Genomic DNA, 19,664 nt, shown 5'->3' with positions numbered 1-19,664 from the left:
AGAACCCCTGTACTGATCCCCTCAGGGCAAACTTCACCTTCTCCAAGTTGATGAACCCTGCCATATCATTGATCCAGGCCTCCACGCTTGGGGGCCACACATCCTTCCATTGAAGCAAGATCCTCCGCCGGGCTACTAGGGACGCAAAGGCCAGAACACCGGCCTCTTTCGCCTCCTGCACTCCCAGCTCCACTGCAACCCCAAAAATTGCGAGTCCCCAGCCTGGGTTGACCCTGGATCCTACCACCCTCGACACCGTCTTTGCTACACCCTTCCAAAACTCCCCCAGCGCTGGGCATGCCCAGAACATATGGGCGTGGTTCGCTGGGCTCCCCGAGCACCTAGCACACATGTCTTCGCCCCCGCAAAACCTACTCATCCTCGTCCCGATCATGTGGGCCCTGTGCAGCACCTTGAACTGTATGAGGCGAAGCCTCGCACAGGAAGAGGAGGAATTCACTCTTTCCAGGGCATCCGCCCACGTCCCCTCCTCAATCTCCTCCAGCTCCTCGTCCCATTTACCCTTCAGCTCCTCCACCGAGGCCTCATCCACCTCCTGCATGACATCCAAAATCCTCCCCCCTCCAACCCACACCCCCGAGAGCACCCTGTCCCGTACCCCACGTGGGGGCAGCAGAGGGAACCCCTCCACCTGCCGCCTGGCAAACTCCCTAACCTGCATGTACCTAAACATGTTCCCCGGGGGGAGCCCAAACTTCCCCTCTAACTCACCCAGGCTCGCAAACCTCCCATCAACAAACAGGTCCCTCAACCTCCTAAAACTACCCTGTGCCAGCCAAGAAACCCGCCATCGATGCTCCCTGGTACAAACCGGTCGTTCCCCCGTATCGGGGACTTCATCGAGCCCCCCACCTCCCTCCTATGCCGTCTCCATTGCCCCCAAATTTTGAGGGTAGCCGCCACCACCGGGCTCATGGTATACGTTGTTGGAGGGAGCGGCAACGGCGCCGTTACCAGCGCCTCCAGGCTCGTGTCCACGCCGGATGCCATCTCCATCCTCTTCCATGCTGCCGCTACCCCGTCCATTACCCACTTATGCACCATCGCTGCGTTGGCAGCCCAATAGTACCCACAGAGGTTGGGCAGCGCCAGCCCCTCCCCCAATCCCTGCCCCGCTCCAAAAACACCCTTCTCACCCTCGGAGTCCCATGTGCCCATACAAATCTCGTAATACTCCTGTTGACCCTCCTAAAAAAGGCCTTTGGGATAAGGATGGGAAGGCACTGGAACAGAAATAAAAACCTTGGGAGCACCGTCATCCTGATGGACTGCACCCTGCTCGCCAGCGACAGCGGCAACATGTGCCATCTTTTAAACTCCTCCTCCATTTGCTCCACCAGCCTAGTGAGGTTAAGCTTGTGAAGGGCCCCCCCAGCTCCTAGCCACCTGGACTCCCAGGTACCGAAAGCTCCTCCCCGCCCTTTTCAGCAGGAGCCTATCAATCCCCGCCTCTTGATCCCCTGGGTGCACGACAAACAGCTCACTCTTATCTAGGTTGAGCTTGTACCCAGAAAAGACCCCAAATTCCCTCAGGATCTGCATCACCTCCGGCATTCCCCCCACTGGATCTGCCACATAAAGCATCAAGTCATCTGCATATAATGACACTCGGTGCTCCTACCCACCCCGCACCAGACCCCTCCAATTCCTCGACTCCCTCAATGCCATGGCCAGGGGCTCAATTGCTGACGCAAAGAGCAAAGGGGACAGGAGGCACCCCTGCCTCGTCCCCGGTACAACCGAAAGTACTCCGATCTCCTCCTATTCGTGGCTACGCCCTCCATTGGGGCCTCATATAACAGCCTCACCCAACTGACAAACCCCTCCCCGAACCCAAACCTTTCGCAGCGCCTCCCACAAGTACCCCCACTCAACCCTATCAAAGGCCTTCTCTGCGTCTAATGCTACCACTATCTCCGCCTCCCCTTCTACCGCCGGCATCATTATAACATTCAGAAGCCTACGTATATTGGTGTTCACTTGCCTTCCCTTCACAAACCCCGTCTGGTCCTCCTGAATGACCCCCGGCACACAGTCCTCTATCCTTGTGGCCAAGATCTTCGCCAACAGCTTGGCATCCACATTTAATAACGAGATCGGCCTATATGATCCACACTGCAGGGGGTCCTTGTCCCATTTAAGGATCAAGAAAATCAGCGCCCATGACATAGTCCCCCCCCCTCCCTTGCCTCGTTAAAGGTCCTAACCAACAGGAGGCCCAACAGGTCTGCATACATTTTGTAAAATTCGACCGGCAACCCATCCGGCCCCGGCGCCTTCCCCGACTGCATGCTGCCTATCCCTTTGACCAACTCCTCCAGCTCAGTCGGCGCCCCCAGCCCCTCCACCTGTCCCTCCTCCACCTTCGGAAATCTCAGCCTATCCAAAAAGCGCCCCATTCCCCCCTCCTCCACTGGGGGCTCGGACCGATACAATTCTCCATAAAAGTCCCTGAAGACCCCATTAATGTCCACCCCCCTTCGCACCACATTGCCTCCCCTATCCGTCACTCCACCAATCTCCCTGGCCGCATCTTGCTTACGTAGCTGATGCGCCAGCATCCTACTCGCCTACTCCCCATATTCGTACACCGCTCCCTGTGCCTTCCTCCACTGAGCTTCCGCCTTTCCGGTGGTCAGCAAGTCGAACTTAGCCTGAAGGTTACGTCGCTCCCTCAACAGTCCCTCCTCTGGAGCCTCCGCGTATCTCCTGTCCACCCTCACCATCTCCCCAACCAACTTCTCCCTCTCTCTTTCCTCTCCCCTCTCCCTATGGGCTCGGATGGAAATCAACACCCCTCTAATCACCGCCTTCAATGCCTCCCAAACCGTCCCCACCTGGACCTCCCCATTATCATTGGCCTCTAAGTACCTCTTGATACACCCCAAACCCGCCCGCCCACCTTGTCTTCCGCCAGCAGCCCCACCTCCAGGCGCCAGAGCGGGCGCTGGTCCCTCTCCACCCCCAGCCCAAGGTCCACCCAGTGCGGGGCATGATCCAAAATGACTATGGCCGAATACTCGGCATCCTCCACCCTCGAAATCAGCCCCCTGCTCAGGACAAAAAAAATCGATCCGGGAATAGGCCTTATGCACGTGGGAAAAAAATGAATACTCCCTGGCCCTCGGCCTCACAAACCTCCAAGGATCCACCCCTCTCATCTGGTCCATAAATCCCCTCAACACCTTAGCCGCCACAGGCCTCCTGCCTGTCCTGGACATGGATCGATCCAATGGGGGATCCAGCACTGTGTTAAAGTCCCCCCCAGTACCAGGCCCCCCGTCTCTAGATCCGGAATGCGGCCCAACATGCGCCGCATAAAACCCGCATCGTCCCAATTTGGGGCATAGACATTCACCAGCACCACCCGTTCCCCTTGCAACTTGCCGCTCACCATCACATACCTCCCTCCACTGTCAGCCACCACCTTTGACACCTCAAACGACACCCTTTTTCCCACCAGAATCGCCACCCTCCAATTTTTTGCATCCAGCCCCGAATGAAACACCTGGCCTACCCAGCCCTTCCTCCGTCTAACCTGGTCCGCCACCTTCAGGTGCGTCTCCTGGAGCATAGCCACGTCCGCCTTCAGCCCCTTCAGGTGCGTAAATACCCGTGCCCGTTTGACCGGCCCATTCAGCCACCTCACATTCCAAGTTATCAGCCGGATCAGAGGGCTCCCTGCCGACTACCCATAACCCGTCCCCTGCCCGTCCCAGGCCAGCGCCCCCCGCTCGGCCGGTCCCCCACGGCGGCAAACCCCCACCCCGGCTCCCCCTGCATACTCCAGCTCCTTCCTGGTCATTTCAGCAGCAACCCGGTTTCCCTTTGCCCGACCCCATCCACGCAAAAAAAAGACAGCACCCCACCCGCCCAAGAACCAACACACAACCAGCTTAAAACAGCATAACACAGAGACCCTTCCCACCAAAAGTTAACAGTTATTTACAAACCCCCGACCCTCAGTCAGAGTCCAACTTCTCGGCCTGCACAAAGGCCCACGCCTCCTCCGGGGACTCAAAATATAAGTGCCGGTCCTTGAATATGACCCACAGACGCGCCGGCTGTAACATGCCAAACTTCACGCTCTTTCTGTGGAGCACCACCTTCGTCCGGTTGTACCCGGCCCTCCGCTTAGCCACCTCCGCACTCCAGTCCTGGTAGATCCGCACTACCGTGTTCTCCCACTTGCTGCTCTGCTCCTTCTTGGCCCACCTAAGCATGCACTCTCGGTCAGCGAACTGGTGGAACCGCACCAGCATCGCCCGTGGCGGCTCATTCGGCTTGGGCCTCCTGGCCAGTATTCTATGGGCCCCCTCCAGCTCCAGGGGCCCTTGGAAGGACCCAGCTCCCATCAGCGAGTTCAACAAAACGACCACATAGGCCCCCAGGTCTGGCCCCTCCGTGAGGCCCAGGATCCGCAAATTTTTCCGTCTCGACCGGTTCTCCATCTCCTCGAACTGCTCCTGCCACCTCTTATGGAGCGCCTCGTGCATCTCCACCTTTACCGCGAGGGCCGCGGCCTCATCCTCTCTTTTGGAGGCTGGTTGTCGGAGCTCCTGGATCTCCACCCCTTGGGCTGCCTGCGCCGCCAGCAGCTTGTCCGCATTCGCCTTCAGCGAGTCTAGCAGCTCCTCTTTTAGTTCCCAAAAACAGCGCTGGAGAGTCTCCTGCTGCACCTGTGCCCACTGCCTCCATTCCTCGAGGCCTCTGCCGTCTGCCATCTTGATTCTCTTCCCCCGCTTTTTCTTGGCCACTGCCACCGCTATTTTGCTGGCCCAACTCCTGGTCAAGACCATAGACCACTGGGGATCCGCTGCAAACACCGTCCCACAACGGGAACCGTCGATCAAGTACCGCTGGGGGCCCTAAAAAGAGCCCAAAAGTCCAGCAGCTTGTCCGCATTCGCCTTCAGCGAGTCTAGCAGCTCCACCTTTAGCTCCTGAAAACATCGCTGGAGAGTCTCCTGCTGCACCTGCGCCCACTGCCTCCATTCCTAGCTGGAGATGCCGAACATGCGGCTTAGCTCCGCATAGCCGCAACCGGACGTCCCTTGCATGGGTGTTTTCAAGAGGTGGTAACAGATTTGACTGGCAACTCACAAGTGATTGAGCATCCCAGTATAAGGCATGCAATGAATGCCCTGTTTGAAAGCATATTGGGTTCCGTTAGGTTCACCACTGATCAGGCCACATAGGTACCAAGAAGAGTGGCATTGATCTCCATCGGTGGACTCCCTCAGTTGCAGGAATTTATTGACTTCACTCATGTGGCCATCAAGGCTCTGGCTGAGCAGCCTGGGGAAATTTATGAACTGGAAAGGATTCCATTCACACAGCATTCAGCTGGTATGCAACCACTACAGGTGCTTCCTGCAGGTTTGTACATGGTATCCTGGCAGCTATCATGACACTTTGATGTTTTGTCATTCACAGATGCCACAGCTGTTCATGGCACCAGGGAGAATATGTAGATGGCTGCTGGGAGACAAAGGCCTGTTCATTGAAAAGCTGACTGCATAACCTGCACCCACCCCTTCATGGGGTCACAGTGGTGCTATGACTGCTGCCATCTTGGCAGAATGAACACCACATGGAGATGCGGAGGAACCGCACACTTCCTCTGAAGAAGGAGGAAATAATAGTGGGGAAGGGTCAACTGTCCCTTCAAGGCCTTCCACAGGTCTGGCTGAGCAATGACTGGCCAGAATGGAAGGGTACCTGAGGCCACAATAATTCAGGCACTCTTCTCTAGAGTGCACCTCATTCTAGAAACTACATTGCTCATAAACGCACCTTTCCCAGAGGGAGGGAGTGCAATTAGGGATGGACAACAAACGATGGCCTTGCTGGCGTCACTCACATCCCATGAAAAATAATACATCTGTGCTGTAAGCCTGCTGCAGCTCTGGAGAAGTGGCTGTTGACCAAGGTATATGTTCCTAACCCGCTGTCTACCGCAGTGCCAGGTGTGGAGGGGAAGCCAAAGTTTGCCAGTGTGATATTACCTTCTACAGGAGAGGCAATTACCCAGTTAGCACCATCACATCAGTTGAGTGGATCTAGCACCAGCCCAGATATACTCAAATTTGGGGCTTCTCACGGGTTTAGAGCAGATAGCAAATATTCACAGAGTTTTTAAGGGAAGCAGCCCCCCCCCCCCCCCCCCCCCTTATGCATTATTTCCAATCCTAAATAATTTACTGTCCACAATAATAGCTGCAATTTGCTCTTTAAGTCAACTCTACTCCCACCTGTCACTACTTCCACCTCCCCTAATCTGGGCCGTGATTCTCTGGTCCGGCACCAGAGTTCCGGCACCGGTGCCAAAACGGGAGTACTTTACTACGACACCGGCTCCGAGACCCAATTCTCAGGTCCTGGGGGGGCCAGCACGGCGCTGGAGCAGCTCCTGCCGCTCCGGCAGCTGGTCCCGGCGTCGACCCGACTTCACGGGGTCTGCGCATGCACAGTTGGGCCAGCGGCAACTAGCGCATGCGCACTGGGTGTCATCCCTGCGCCGGCCCCGACGCCAAATGGCGCAGGGATCCAGGAGCCGGCGCAGAAGAAAAGTGGTCTGCAGCCAGAGAGGCCGGCCCACTACGGTGGCCGCCCCCGGACCCTTCAACCCCATGGTCCCGCCGGCCCAGAGCATGTTAGAACAGCGCCGGCGGGACTCTAAGATTTTTTCAGACGGCCGCTCGGCCCATACCGGCCTGAGAATCGCGGCGGCGCCGGAGGATCGCTGCTATGGCCGTTTGCGCCGATTCTCCGTGCAGCCTGGCGCCATGCATGCCACCTGTTTTTCATGGGGGGGAGAATGGCGTTGGGGCGGAGTGGCGTGATTCACGCGGCCGCCCGCTGATTCTCCGGCCTTGCAGGGGGTCAGAGAATCATGCCCCAGATGTCAGATGTGCCATCAGACCACTAATTGGCCTTCTCTGAAAATAGTGTGGGCTGTCAGACACTGACGTCGAGCAATGTTGGAACCCCAAAATAGTCCTGATCCTAAAATTAAAATTCAGCTCACCATCAAAACCTTCCACAAATGTCAAATACCTGTATTCAATCACCTTAGCCTTCTGATTTCAAGAGAAACTCGGCTGTTTCTTATTTCCTGGTATGTATGATGTCGCAGTTGTGATATCGTTGTAAAATCGTTGTAAAATGCACCCTCTATCAGATTTTTTAGAGTATGTTAACCAGAACTGCACCATGCTACACGCTACAAGTCTTGTCAAGATTCGATGCAAGTCTAGCCTAATTTCTCATTTTTCAATTTTGTCTTTCTAGAAATGAACCCTGATGTTTATTCTGGCCTTATTGACCTGGCCGCACTGTGCAACATGGCGCCGGCCGCGTGCAAACCGGCCTGCCAAATAGTGCTCCCCTTTGGCCAGGCTCGCCATCCCCAGATGACCTCCTACCAGTGCCCCCAACCCCTATCAAAGCCCCCCCTGCCCGCGGATCAGCTCTCCCCCCGCTGTGCGGTGCTGGACTCAGTCCGCAACTGCTACGCCGACACCGGGAACTCGGCCCCTCGGGGGCGGAACATCGGGGGAAGGGCCTCTGGTAACGTCCTGAGTCCTTCCATATGGTGTGCGGCCTACTCCTAGAGCATGCCTTTTTGGAGGTGGCGGAGCATCGCAAAAGCGATGCTGCCCCCAATTTTGGCAGTAACGTGCATTCCCCGGCCGATCGCCGAACGCGATTTCTGTATCGGAGACCGGAGAATCCCACCCATTATCTCTGTAAGATGCAAAAGCACATTAATTCCCCAAGGACTTCCCCAGCCAATCAACTGCGTTAGCCCAGACTGATAAACACATTCCTGTGTCAATTTCTCTTACAGACTGCTAAAGCCACGCAGGCTCTGCAAATATAGTTCTTTTTAACAAACGCATTCTAACCCCAGGCATTGTATTCTTGCATTACATTTATAATCCAGTTTCCCTAACATTTTCCAATTGTCACACCTGTGTCACAATTTTAGTGATTTGTGCATTTGTAGTCCCAGATTCTTTAGCTCCTACTCCATTTAGGTTCTCATTTTTTAGCTTCCTTATTTTTCTCACCAAAAATATAATATCTCCTCATATGCTCATTTTGCAGTTCTATTAATGTTGTCCCTTAATTTATTACAGTCCTCCAGTGTTGAATATCCCTCCCAATCTGGTGTTGTTTGGAAATGTAGAAATTGTGCTTTTGATTTCAAAGTCTAAATTGTTGACATAAATTTGAACATCAGTAGTCCCTGCACTGACCCTTGAGAGAGCCAATTCTTACCTTCTGCCACGCCAGATAGCTATTTTACCGTTTGACTTTCTGTTTTGCATTCGTATCTATTCTATTCCTATTTAGTTTAATGTTCATAATTTATAGTTTAATTTTGCCTTCCTAATGTTTTTCCCCTCCTAGTCTCTTTGCATTTCTATGGCCAACACACCCTCTGCTCCCCAGTTATCCACTCACTTCGTTTATGTCTTTCTCATTATCCTCAATTTTTCCATTAGATTCTTCTATTCATTAATGGTTTCTGATTGGCATTTAGTTTGTTGTTGTTTTCTAATAGAATAATTTTTTCTTGGCATCTGTTTAAAAACTTTTAAATGTTTCCTATTTCTGTTCTTTCTCATTGGTTCCCAATAATTTATTCTACTTTCAAACTTCTATATCAGCCCTTTAACCAGATTGTCTCCAATCTAAACTGTCATGTTTCTTATTGTCAATTATTATCCTAAATTGTGTGATGGTCTCCATTGCCTAGATGTTCCCCTACTTATACTTCTGTTTCTGCTTTCCTTCAGTCTTCATGCTAACTCCAGTAGAAAATCTGCCTTGTTGATTTCTTACACACTGGGTTAGAAAGCAGTCTTCACAGAATCTCAGAATTTTTACAACACAGAATGAGGCCATTCATGTCCTGCACTGGCTCTCCGAAGGAAAATTCATTTATTGCCATTCTCCATCTTTTCCCTGTAACTCTGCACATTTTTCCTTTTCAGGTGACAGCTTATTTCTCTTTTTAATGCTTCGATTGAACCTGCTTCCACCACACACATTCAGGCAGTGCATTCCAAACCCTAACCACTCACTGCGTGGCATTGCTACTTTTGGCAATTACTTTAAATCTGTGCCCTCTCATTCTCAGTTCTTTAACAAATGTGAACGATTTCTCCATATCTACTCTGTTCTGACCCCTCATAATTTTGGGTACCTCTATCAAATCTGTCACTTTTTTTTGAAGGAATATAGTCCCAATTCTTCTTTCTATATATATTAATATATAAATAAGTGAAGTACCTCATCCTTACACCATTCCCATGAATCTTTTCTGCACTCACTCCAATGCCTGCATATCCTTCCTAAAGTGTGGCGAACAGAACTGGGTGCAATTCTCCAACAGGCAGAACTATTGTCTTATACATGTTCAATATAACCTCTTGTCCTTGTACTCTATGCCCCCTATAAATAACGTCTTGGATACTGCGTGCTTTATTCACTGCCATCTTGACCTGCCCTGCCACCTTCAATGCCTGATGCCATATACACCTGGGCTCTTCTGGCTCCTTCACACCCTTATTTGTATTGCGTCTCCACGTTTTCTTAACAAAATCTTATTTGTTGGAACTATATTTCCTTTCACCTTTATTTCCTTTGATTAATTAATTTGGAGTTGTGTGAAATCCCCTATGATTATTCTGTTTTTTTACTTATTTTCCTAATTTATTTGCATGTTTTCCTTTTGAACCTCCCTTCCAAATTTAAGTATTCAAGATCGCAATAAACTGCAGAGTGTGGTGAACTCAGCCCAACGCATCACACAAGCTTGCCATCCTCCCATTGATTCTGTATACACCTCCTGCTGTCTCAGAAAGGCAGACAGCAATGTCAGTGACCCCTCCCACCCAGGCTTTGCTCTCTTCCAGACCCTTCCATCAGGCAGAAGGTACAGAAGTCTGAAGACTCACACATCCAGACATAGAAACAGCTTCTTCCCCACAGTTAGTAGACTCCTCAACGACTCTCCCTTGGACTTATCTGTTCCCTTTAAGAACACTATTCATGTGCTGTATACCCTCCATTGTCATGACTCTGTAAGCTCTACTATACCTGATTCCTTGCAACATACTCTTGCCTCCAGTTCCCTTGTTTAATATATATTATATAAACTTTCTTTAAAAATGTATGCTAACCTATTAAGATTTGAGTAAAATACTGATTACGACCCTTTGGTAAAGTGAGGACTGCCACTCAATAAATTATGATTATTCGGTGCTGCTTCTTCAGTAGAGAACTTTCTGACTTGACTTCAACTAAACAGCTTCATGCATATTAAGTTGTTGTTTAGTGGAATTTGTGAACCCTCATTTCCTTGCATTAAATTTGAAACAATCTGTTAAACTTCCTGAAGTTCCTATTTTATTTTTTTCCCAATAGATCACAATTGACAATGTTTGGTTAATAGGGTGTTTAACAGATTTTGCCATAAGGTGGTTCGAGGGGATTTATTTAGTGTTGTTGTAATATTCTCTCCCTAATAATCAACTATTTACTAAATATGAAGTGTAGATATATATACAATGCATTATTATTTGGCAGGACTTAAACCCAAAGTAAGAACCTTTGCAATGAGCAGAAATATATGGGGGATTTCTGTGGCTTCTGCTGATGCTTGATTTGTGTTTCCTTCTGACAGAATCCAGGAGGAAGAAACTGCTGTGGTATGTCCTGTTATTGATGTAATTGACTGGAATACATTTGAGTTCCTGGGAAATCCTGGAGAGCCACAGATTGGTGGGTTTGACTGGAGACTGGTTTTTACTTGGCATGTAATTCCTGAGCATGAACAAAAACGAAGGCAATCCCCAATCGATGTTATTAGGTGAGTTGAAGTTCATTTAAAAAAATTAATTTACAGGATGTGATCATCACTGGTTTGGCCAGCATTTATTGCCCATCCCTAGTTGCCCTTCAGAAGGTGGTGGTATAATATATCCGCGGAGGCAGAAGTTCCTTCACCAGAATTCCTTTTGATTTACAAAACCAACAGCAGTACAACCATGTGCATTCAGCTTGCTGTCTACACTGGGAGTGCAGGATCTGACACTTCCTGTTATATATAGAGAAAGGGGTTCCCTGATTTGATCATTAATCAGAGAACTTGTATTCCTGTTGACCAATCTCAAAGGCCTGGTCTAAGTCATTACAGGTGATGAGTTGTCTTCTTGAACCACTGTAGTCCTTGAGGTGTACATACACCCACTGTGCTGTTAGGGAAGGAGTTCATAATTGGATTAGATATTAGAAGAATACCATAGTGTTAGCAATTCACTAACATTAAATGTGTAACAGCCGCACCCCCAGCCAAACTGTTCCAGTGCAGCTACAATACGGGCATCTACCTGGCAAAGTGGAAAATCATGCATGACCTGTGTACAAAAGCAGGACAAATCCACCCCGCCCAATTACCTCCCTGTCAGTCAACTCTCGATCATCAGTAAAGCGATGGAAGGGGTCATCAACAATGCTATAAGTGGCACTTGTTTAGCAATAACCTGCTCACTGCTGCTCAACTTGGGTTCTACTTGGTCACTCAGCTCCTGACTGCATTTCAGCCTTGGTTCAAACATGGACAAAAGAGCTGACCCCCAAAGCTGAGGTGAAAGTAATTGTCGTTGACATCAATACAGGATTTGACCGAGTGTGGCATCAAGGAGCCCTCTGAACCACTCACTATCCTGACTTGCTCCCTCCCTAACAGCACTGTGGGTGTACCTACACCACATGCAACAGTTCTTGGAGGCAGCTCACCACCACCTTCTCGAGGGCAGTTGTGGATGGGCAATAAATGCTGGCCTAGCCAGAAAAGCCCACATCCTGTAAATGAATTTTTAAAATAAAAAGATCTGAAAAAACAATTGATGAGAAATCATTCTACTTTGCTCTTTTGAAAATTAGCTTTCTAGAAACAACACATTGGACATATATAAAACATAAATTATTAGATAGCATGTCAGAACCTAACTAGTTTGTTCGAACTGTAATGAGAACAGATGTATTTTCAGATTGATCCGCATGGATGCAGAGATTACAGCAGCCTTGGAGAATTTGCGTTGAATATTCAGAGAAAGGCTACAGCCTGTCTTTAATTTCTTTGGGGCATATAAACTTGTTTTTCCATGAGGATATTTTTTTGTGGTCATTGGTGACAGTTTCAATTCAATAGATGTTTTAGTATTGACTTTATTTTAATTTAGTTTATTTTTACATTATAGAGATAACTGACAATTGACAACTACTCGTTTTCAATTCTGTGTTTAAAAATCATAACTATGTAGATTAATAGAAAATCAATCATGCATTTTGGCATACGCTGCATTGAGACTAAATCTACATGGAGCTTTATATTTGCAATTCTGACATTGTGTATCATACATTGTAAGCTATTAAACCATCCGGGTAAATATCTGGAATTTATGCTGCAATAGTGAAAAAATATGGTTTTACACATACCAATTCATGATGGCCATTACAAACAATACATAGGAAAACAAACTAAGTCTCTATTATGTTGAATATTCTCTAATTTCTCAAAAACAAATATCCATTAAATCCTGGCTTTTCTCACGCCCTTCTATTTATGAATGGAACATTGGTCAACATTGGCTTTCCAGGGACTGCAATGCTGAGGCCAACAGTAGTTGCAAGATTGCTTTTTTCCTTTTAACACTTAAGGTGAGACGCACTCCATGTTGCAGTACGTTGTGCTTGCTGCGTTTTTTAAAAATAAATTTAGAGTGCCCAATTCTTTTTTCCAATTAAGGTGCAATTTAGCGTGGCCAGTCTACCTACCCTGCACATCTTTTTGGGTTATGGGCATGAGACCCACACAGACACAGCGAGTATGTGAAAACTCCACATGGACAGTGACCTGGGGCCGGAATCGAACCTGGGTCCTCTGCACCGTGATATGTGAAAACTCCACATGGACAGTGACCTGGGGCCGGGATCGAACCCGGGTCCTCTGCACCATGAGGCAGCAGTGCCAACCACTGCGTCACTGAGCTGCCCTTGCTTCTTGTTCTTTTTAATATATTCAACATTTATGTTTCTTCGGAACATGTTTGGAAAGGAAATAGGGTGGCAATCTTCCTATTAAAATAAAACAAATAGCCCTCCAGCCCTAACAGATAAAACTACAATATCTGCATTATGTGCACTAATGAGTTCGCGAATGCTATAAGCTAATAAAATTATTAAAGGGGTACAGAGGTTCTGTATTGCAGGAGTAGAATAAGATTGTGGTTTCTACCATTTTGTCCGTAAAATATGGAATTTCATTTCACTTGAAAAGTATAAATCATTACAATTAGCTCCTCTATGTTGAGCTTTTGTTACTTTGAAATCACCATTACTTTGCTTTTCATATATGCAACTTGTTTTATGGAGCTCAAGGTCAGCACACTCCACCGTTGCTTTAGTCTTCAGTCATTTCCCAGTCTTGAGTAGTAGATTTGATCTCCTATCTTCTTTGGTGTTATATGGAACTCCCGTTCGTACTGTGCAACAGCCTCTATGAAGCCTCTTCTTTCACAGAAAGCGCCTTCTTCCTCTCTGGGACTCGTAATTTGTCTAAAACGTAAATAATGCATGACCGAGTAGGCTTCCTTAGCAGATATCTCACACCTCTGAATAGGAGGGGTTTGTCTGATGGATGGTTTGTTTTGTGCTTGCTTGCTCTGTTATTTTATGCTAATGTTCTTTAGGGAAAGAATCGGCTGTTCTTCCCTCGCCTGGCCTCAATCAGGTTGAACAATGATGTGGAGATGCCGGCGTTGGACTGGGGTGAGCACAGTCAGAAGTCTTACAACACCAGGTTAAAGTCCAACAGGTTTGTTTCAAACACAAGCTTTCGGTTACAGATTGTGATTGAATACAATTCTACTGCTGGTGGCTCACACCTCTTAAATGCGCAGTTATGAGCTGCTGGATCTGTTCTGAATTTATCCCATTTAGCATGATGTTAGTGCTACATAACACAGTGGAGGGTTTGCTGAGTATGAAGACTCAGACTTCTTCCCCACAAGGACTGTGCAATGCTCACTCCTATATATACACAGAGGTATCTGCAACAGGTACATTGGCAAGTACCAGATCCAGTTAGGTTCAATTAAGGTTTTATTCTAACCTGACGGAGATAATGAACTCATTCAGAATTGTGGACGTAATAATCAATAGAGTTTTTAAAAAGGGTGGCACAGTAGCATAGTGGTTAGCACGCGGCCTCACAGAGACCCGTGTTCAATTCCAGCCTTGGGCGACTGTCTGTGCGGAATTTGCACTTTCTCCCCATGTCTACATGGGTTTCCTCCCACAGTCCAAAGATGTTCAGGTTAGATGGATTGGCCATGCTAAATTACCCCGTAGTGTCCAACGGTAGGGTGCTCTTTCAGAGGGTCGGTGTAGACTCGATTTGCCTATTGGCTTCTTTCTGCACTGTAGGAATTCTGCGGTTCTTCTATGGTTCTCGTAGGTTTCCCCCTGTAGTTGGTGTTCACACCACCCACTGCATGCCCAGTCTGGAGGTATGCCCTTCAGAACTCAGCCGGTTCGGTCAGTAGTGGCATTACTAAGGCACTCTTAATGAAGGTCAGGGAGTACATTTTTTGCCCTTGCCACCTTCAGTGTTTCCTCCAAGTGGCTTTCGACACAGAGAAGTATTGACTTGTCAGCTGAGGAGGGCCACAGGTGGTAATCAGTAGGTGGTCTCCTTGCCATTGTTCAACCTAGTAAGAAGTCTTACAACACCAGGTTAAAGTCTAACAGGGTTGTTTCAAACACGAGCTTTCGGAGCGCAGCTCCTTCTTCAGGTGACTGGAGAGGTATGATCCAGAAACATTTATATAGACAAAGTCAGCGATGCCGGACAATGCTTGGAATGCGAGAATTTGCAGGTAATCAAATCATTACAGACCCAGAGAGAGGGATAATCACAGGTTAAAGAGGTATGAATTGTCTCAAGCCAGAACAGTTGGTGGAATTTTGCAAGTCCAGGCCAGATGGTGGGGAGTGGATGTAATGCGACATGAATCCAAGATCCCTGCTGAGGCCGCACTCATGCGTGCGGAACTTAGCTATAAGTTTTTGCTCGGCAATTCTGCATTGTCGCACGTCCTGAAGACCGCCTTGAAGAACGCTTACCCGGAGATCAGAGGCTGAATGCCCTTGACTGCTGAAATGTTCCCCGACTGGAAGGGAACATTCCTGCCTGGTGATTGTCACACGATGCCCGTTCATTCACTGTCGCAGTGTCTGCATGGTCTCGCCAATGTACCATGCTTCGGGACATCCTTTCCTGCAGCGTATGAGGTTGACTACATTGGTCGAGTCGCACGAGTATGTGTATACGGAGGGCTTGTTTTGGGTGAAAGCTGGAGAAGTGGAGCATCGTGAGGTTGTCTGTGGGCTTGCGGTAAAGCAAAGTGCTGAGGTGACCGTCCTTGATGGAGATGAGTGTGTCCAAGAATGCAACAGAATTTGGAGAATAGTCCATGGTGAGTCTGATGGTGGGATGGAATTTATTGATCTCATCGTGTAGTCGTTTCAGTGATTCTTCGCTGTGGGTCCAAAGGAAAAAAATGTCATCGATGTATCTGGTGTATAACGTCGGTTGAAGGTCCTGTGCGGTGAGGAAGCCTTGTTCAAACTTGTGCATGAAGATGTTGGTATATTGAGCTGCGAATTTGGTCCCCATGGCTGTTCCATGCATCTGGATGAAGAATTTGTTGTCGAAGGTGAAGACGTTGTGATCTAGAATGAAGCGGATGAGTTGCAGAATTGCGTCTGGAGATTGGCAGTTGTCAGTGTTGAGGACTGAGGCTGTTGCAGCAATGCCGTCGTCATGGGGGATGCTGGTGTAGAGTGCCGAGACATCCATTGTGACGAGGAATGTTCCTGGTTCAACTGGTCCATGGGTGCTGTGTTTCTGTAGGAAGTCCTTTATGTCGCGACAGAAGCTGGGTGTACCTTATACGATGGGTTTCAGGATGCCCTCGATGTGGCCAGAGAGGTTCTCACACAGGGTCCCATTGCCTGAAACGATAGGACGGCCTGGTGTGTTGGTCTTGTGTATTTTTGGGAGGCAGTAGAGATCTCCAATGCGGGGATTACGTGGGATGAGAGCACTTAGGGTGCCCTGAGGTCTGGATCCAAGGTCTTGATTAGTCTGTTGAGTTGGCGGATCTGTTCTTGGTTGGATCTGCGGTAACTGTCTGTAGTGTTCCTGGTTGTCGAGTTGTCGGTATACTTCTTTGCAGTAGTCCGTTCTATTCAGTATGATGGTGGCCCCTCCTTTGTCTGCTTGTTTGATGAAATGTTGCTGTTGGTCTTGAGAGCGCGGATGGCGTTGTGTTGTGGCTGGTGACGTTCGGGGCTGCTTTGTGAATGCGACTGATGAATCTAGCATTGACACGACTTCTAACGGCTTTGAGCATACATGTCGAGTCTAGGGCAGCGGCCTTCCGGAGGGGTCCAATTCGTCTCTTTCCTTTTCGTTGCTGCACCGCAGATCTTGCAGTCTGCTGTTCCGGTTTCATTGGTCGTCTCCTTGGTTCGCTGTCGGCCTCTTGGGGTCTGTGAAAAAATTCCCGAGCCTCATTCGCCTGATGAATTCCTCAGTGTCTGCCGCAAGAATTGATGGGGTCCATTTTGGTGGTGGTGCAGAAATTGAGCCCTCTGCTGAGGACTTCGATTTCATCTGGTTGAAGGGTGTAGTCTGACAAGTTGACAATAGATTTCCCTGTATTATTTTCGACTGTGGTACTGGGGGAGGCTTGGTTGCTGCTGGTGGTGATGCCGAGTTTCTCAAGCTTCCTGTTCTTGGTGTGCATATAGGTGGCATAGTATCATTGTCTCATCTGTTTGGCGGTGTTACGCAGCTGGTCTGCTGTGTCCTGAGTGCAATTTGAGAATATGGCCTCTATCTGGTTTCCAGGTTGCGTCGACTGCTGTAGAGCTGGTATATGAGGTGTTTGAGGAGTATGACAGAGGTGCGGCGGCAGAGGTTTTCAGCGTAGTCTGTGTTGTAGGCCGACTTGAGTGGGTTTGTGATCTGAAGCCCTTTCAGGATCTTGTCTGCTTTTCTGCATCTTTGTAGAAACTTAATGTCAAGTGTCTATATGCGCAATCTTCCTGGAGATCCTCTCCACTTTGAGCCGGCAGTTTGCGGTGTCGATGGTAGCCATGATGTGACACGCGACAACGCAGAATTGCCAAGCAAAAACTTATAGCTAAGTTCCGCACGCATGGGTGCGGCCTCAACCGGGATCTTGGATTCATGTTGCATTTCATCCACTCCCCACCATCTGGCCTGGACTTTGCAAAATTCCACCAACTGTTCTGGCTTGAGACAATTCACACCTCTTAACCTGGGGTTATCCCTCTCTCTGGATCTGTAATGATTTGATTACCTGCAAATTCTCGCATTCCAAGCATTGTCCGGCATCGCTGACTTTGTCTATACAGTATAAATGTTTCTGGATCATACCTCTCCAGTCACCTGAAGAAGGAGCTGCGCTCCGAAAGCTCGTGTTGAAACAACCCTGTTAGACTTTAACCTGGTGTTGTAAGACTTCTTACTAGGTTAACAATGGCAAGGAGACCACCTACTGATTACCACCTGTGGCCCTCCTCAGCTGACAAGTCAATACTTCTCTGTGTCGAAAGCCACTTGGAGGAAACACTGAAGGTGGCAAGGGCAAAAAATGTACTCCCTGACCTTCATTAAGAGTGCCTTAGTAATTGCCACTACTGGACCGAACCGCGGAGTTCTGAAGGGCATACCTCCAGACTGGGCATGCAGTGGGTGGTGTGAACACCAACCACAGGGGGAAACCTACGAGAACCATAGAAGAACCGCAGAATTCCTACAGTGCAGAAAGAGGCCAATAGGCAAATTGAGTCTACACCGACCCTCTGAAAGAGCACCCTACCGTTGGACACTACGGGGTAATTTAGCATGGCCAATCCATCTAACCTGAACATCTTTGGACTGTGGGAGGAAACCCATGTAGACATGGGGAGAAAGTGCAAATTCCGCACAGACAGTCGCCCAAGGCTGGAATTGAACACGGGTCTCTGTGAGGCCGCGTGCTAACCACTATGCTACTGTGCCACCCTTTTAAAAACTCTATGATTATTACGTCCACAATTCTGAATGAGTTCATTATCTCCGTCAGGTTAGAATAAAACCTTAAATGGACCTAACTGGATCTGGTACTTGCCAATGTACCTGTTGCAGATACCTCTGTGTATATATAGGAGTGAGCATTGCACAGTCCTTGTGGGGAAGAAGTCTGAGTCTTCATACTCAGCAAACCCTCCACTGTGTTATGTAGCACTAACATCATGCTAATGGGATAAATTCAGAACAGATCCAGCAGCTCATAACTGCGCATGTTAGAAGGTGTTGTGAGCCACCAGCAGCAGAATTGTATTCAATCACAATCTTAACCTCGTGGCCTGGCATATCACCCATTCTAACCATTACCATAAAAGGCAAGAGATCAACCCTGGTTCGATGAAGTGTGTAGAAGTTGCACCAGGCATACCCAAATATGTGGTGTTAACCTGGTGATGCTACAACATGGGACTACTTGCAAGCCAAACAGTGATGAGCAGAACTAAGTGATAAGCACAACCACGAGATCAGATCAAAGCTCTGCAGTCCTATCACAACTAGTGGTGAATGATGGTGGCAGTTAAACAACCGAAGGAGGTGGAGGATCTATCCTCATTGTGGGGGAGCCCAACACATCTGTGCAAAAGTCAAGGCTGAAGCATTTGTAACCATCTTCAGCCAGAGTGTCGAGTGGATGATCTGCCCCAGCTGCCTCCTGAAATTCCCGGCATCTTGCCAATCTAAAAAAGACTCATTTATTCAAACTGATTTCTGCCAGCCAACCAATCTTCTATCCATGCTATTACACTCAAAGAATTGGTGGACAATACTTTGGCCCTGATAAAGGAGGCTCTTGGAAAGAAGTCAATGGGGAGAATGGAGAGGTGTTGAAGGGGGTGGAGGAGGCATTGTCATGGCACAGCGACCATCTCGCTTTGATGGGAGAGGAGCTGTGGCAGGTAGAGGAAAGTAATAAAGGACTGAGAGCTGAAGTGGAGGATCTAGAGAACAGATCACGGCACAAGAATCTTCGGATAGTGGGACTACTGAGGGGCTGGAGGGCCCAAGGCTGACAGAGTACTTTGCGAAGATGTCCCCCAAATTGCTGGGGGAGGAGGAGAGTACCTCCCTCTGTGAGCTGGATCGGGCTCCTCGGATGCTCCAGACAAAGCCAAAGGGGAATGATCCACCAAGAGCTGTGATCGTCTGTTCACTGCTATCAGATAAAGGAGAAGGTGGGCCAAACAGAATCTGGAGGTGAGGTGGGAAGGCAGTGGTATTCGTATATACCAGGATGTCATGTTGGAGCTGCCAAACGGCGGGGCGGCCTTTAATAGGGCAACAGCAGTCCTTTTTAGGAGTATGTGCGGTTCATCATGGTCTTCCCGACGAAGTTGAGAGTTAGGCATAATTCCAAGGACTATTACTTTGAGACGGCGGAGGCGCTCATGAGGGCTGAAGGA

General features: G+C 48.7%; 1 protein-coding gene across 1 annotated transcript in view; it reads left to right on the top strand.

Annotated features, from left to right (window-relative positions):
- Nucleotides 1–19,664, top strand: part of galnt12 (UDP-N-acetyl-alpha-D-galactosamine:polypeptide N-acetylgalactosaminyltransferase 12) — a 99,570-nt gene that overhangs the window by 45,788 nt on the left and 34,118 nt on the right. Inside the window, exon 4 of the mRNA XM_038797584.1 lies at nt 10,720–10,905. Coding sequence (XP_038653512.1) covers nt 10,720–10,905 — 186 coding nt within the window. The remainder of the gene's footprint in view (nt 1–10,719; nt 10,906–19,664) is intronic.

Source organism: Scyliorhinus canicula, chromosome 5 (assembly GCF_902713615.1).
Source record: "Scyliorhinus canicula chromosome 5, sScyCan1.1, whole genome shotgun sequence".
Classification (NCBI taxonomy): domain Eukaryota; kingdom Metazoa; phylum Chordata; class Chondrichthyes; order Carcharhiniformes; family Scyliorhinidae; genus Scyliorhinus; species Scyliorhinus canicula.
The sequence above is the reverse complement of the archived record's forward strand: the minus strand, read 5'-3'. Positions and strand labels throughout refer to the sequence as shown.